The sequence below is a fragment of the Lycium barbarum genome, chromosome 5 (genome assembly GCF_019175385.1).
Source record: "Lycium barbarum isolate Lr01 chromosome 5, ASM1917538v2, whole genome shotgun sequence".
NCBI lineage: Eukaryota > Viridiplantae > Streptophyta > Magnoliopsida > Solanales > Solanaceae > Lycium > Lycium barbarum.
The window spans coordinates 1507680-1510474 of NC_083341.1; the positions used below are offsets into that span (position 1 = coordinate 1507680).

At 38.8% G+C, this 2795-nt stretch overlaps 1 protein-coding gene across 1 annotated transcript; it reads right to left on the reverse strand.

The window, feature by feature from the left end:
- Positions 1-341: 341 nt before the first annotated feature.
- On the reverse strand, positions 342-2105 carry LOC132642113 (uncharacterized). Its single transcript, XM_060359384.1, has one exon. It carries the CDS (start codon positions 2103-2105, stop codon positions 342-344), a length of 1764 nt encoding a protein of 587 aa, XP_060215367.1.
- Between the last annotated feature and the right edge of the window lie 690 nt (positions 2106-2795).

Genomic DNA, 2795 nt, shown 5'->3' on the forward strand with positions numbered 1-2795 from the left:
GAGAAGCATAATTTTTTTCTTATTGCTATTATAAGGTTCTTGTATTGTTAAAAGCTATTCGATACTTTTTTTTTTTAATTTAAAGCCACCTTCATGGTGGGGGTTAGGCGACCCCTGTCTTGTATATTAAAATCCAAAACGAGAATACATGAACTCGAGGTACATGCTGCCTAACCTCTCCGAGTCTACTTAAGCCAATGGACATGCCCATTGTGCTATAATGTTTCTTCCAAGACAATGTCTTGTTAAACATGCAGAACTTATCGCCCGAAGGCTCTTTACAGTTGATGAGAGTAGTCCTCTCATATTTTCCTTTGGACTCACAAAAAAGTAGGTACCAACTATACATTATGTACCACATCACTGAGATTGATTTCTTTAGCTTTTTTGTTCCTTACCCTAAAGTTTGGAAAACCTGCTTTGTCCAGATTGATCAGACCTTTGACCTTTAGGGGGAGATCATCAAAATTGTTGTAAAGCTTGTTGGTCTGGGACGAGTGGCTCAATGAAGCAAGAGTGTCCGCCACCTTGTTAGCTTCTCTAAAACAGTGTTGAATCGACCAAGAAGTGCCAATCAAAGCTCTTTTAATTTCCTTGATGGTTGCGTCAACTTGCCAAGGGATCTTGAATACATCTTTAACCCATGCTGCAAGGATCATGGAATCAGTTTCCAATTCCAATGAATTTATCCCATTTTGAATGCTCCATTGGATGCCAAAAAGAAGGGCTTTGGCTTCGGCCACATTGCTGGAAACCTCGTCAAATGGGATGGAGTATGCCATGATCATCTTCCCTTGAGAGTCTCTGATCACACCTCCTCCACCACTGGATTCATCCTTGTGACTTCCATCGCTATTAATTTTGAGAAAGTTGATGGCTGGTCTTTTCCAGAAGACTATCATGCACACTTTAAAAGCCATTTTTTTCTCAAGAAGGCAAGTTAGTTCCATCCAAGATAGGTCATATTTAAAATTAAGTAATTGAAGTCTTACTACGTTTAAAATATTTTGGCAGATCTGATGGAAAATTCTGGGCAAGAAAGGTTTTTTACTGCCATATTTACCACTGCATCTTGTTTTCCACAAAAACCAAGTAATGATTATAGGGCAAATTTTGAAGACAAAAGCAATAACAAGATTAGAAGGTCTTGAATTCCACCAAGTATCAAGGGCAAGCTGCAAGGAATTGAAATGGCTAGGCATGCCAAATTGGCAACCAAAGTGGTTCCATACAGCAGCCGCAAGTGGTACGCCAAGAAAAATATGATTTAAAGTTTCAGGTTGCGCTATCCTGCAACAGACACAGTTAGAAGTATCATTAGTATGAGCTCTGTTAATAATATCCTCGGTTGGGACTTTGCTTTTAAGAATTCTCCACACAAAGAAGGACATTTTGAAAGGTATGGACTTGTTCCACAATTTGCTCATAAAAGGAACCTCCCTTCTAGGTGACCTCAAGAAATTCCATGCACTTCCTGTCGAAAAGCTGCCTGAGTTTGTTTTCATCCAGCATGGTTTATCCTCTTCATCATAGAATTTGAGATTCATATGAAGAATGTGATCTTTGATGTTATCAGGTACATCCACACAAACATTCCAGTACCAGTTTTGACCGTTAAAGGCATCTCTAATGACACTCCTATTGGGGACAGTCCCTGTTGGTAGTAGTTTATAGAGAGGACCTAGAGAAGTCCATTGATCATACCAAAAGGAGACATTGCCTCTACCAATATTCCAGAAAATTGCCATCTCCACTTTTTCTTTGATGTCAGCCATGGATTTCCAGTTGTGGGATTGGCCACTCCTCCATTTAATAGTGACAGGATGGGATCTAGGACTAAATTTAGCCTTGAGAAATTGACTCCACAGAGAGTCTTGAGTCCTAAATCTCCACCATTGTTTGGCACTATAAGCTTTACAAATATCCATGAGCTTCCTGAAATTAGCTCCTCCCTCAGTATAGGGAAAAGATAAATTATCGCAGGATGCCCAGTGTTGTCTTTTTGCACCATCAACACCACTCCAGAAAAATCTGTTGAATTCTTTTTCAATGATCTCAAAAACAGTAGAGGGAGGGTGCATAACATCAAGTAAATGGGAGGGCATGGCTTGAAGGACATGTTTTAAAAGGATACTTTTACCTCCAGTTGAAAGAAATTTATTATTCCAACCCCTAGTTCTTTCCAAGATTTTATCTATCATACCAGAGAAGGTGGAAATTCTCTTTCTTCCCAAATAAAGTGGACAGCCAAGGTACTGGAAGGGGAATGATTATTATTTCATTCTAGTTAGTCTAGCAGCTCTGTCTGTCCTTCTTGAACTAGCTTTCGGATGGAGAATTATGGAACTTTTATGCTTGTTAACTATTTGACCAGAAGCTTCTTCATAAGTTCTCAGCACCCGCATGATCCTTTTTAAGGATTTCCTGTTACCACTTGTGAAAAGAATAACATCATCTGCAAAACAAAGGTGGTTAATCTTAGGACCATTCTTATACATAGAAAAATTCCTAAAATTCAGATCATCATGTAATTTGTTAAGTAAAACAAATAGTAATTCAGCACTAAGAACAAAAATAGAAGGGGATAGAGGGTCTCCCTATCTAAGTCCATTTTCTGATTTGAAGAAGCCATATCTGCCACCATTGAGCACTAATGAGTACCAATTATTGGAAATGAATCTGAACACCAAATCCACCCATTTTTCATCAAAGCCAAGTTTTCTAAGTACAACAAAGAGGTAAGGCCATGACACCTTATCATAGGCTTTGGCCATGTCGAGCTTGATAACTAGGTT

What these genes read in the sequence shown, in the direction of transcription:
- LOC132642113 (XM_060359384.1), bottom strand. Translation starts at nt 2,105, where the DNA reads ATGCCCTCCCATTTACTTGATGTTATGCACCCTCCCTCTACTGTTTTT.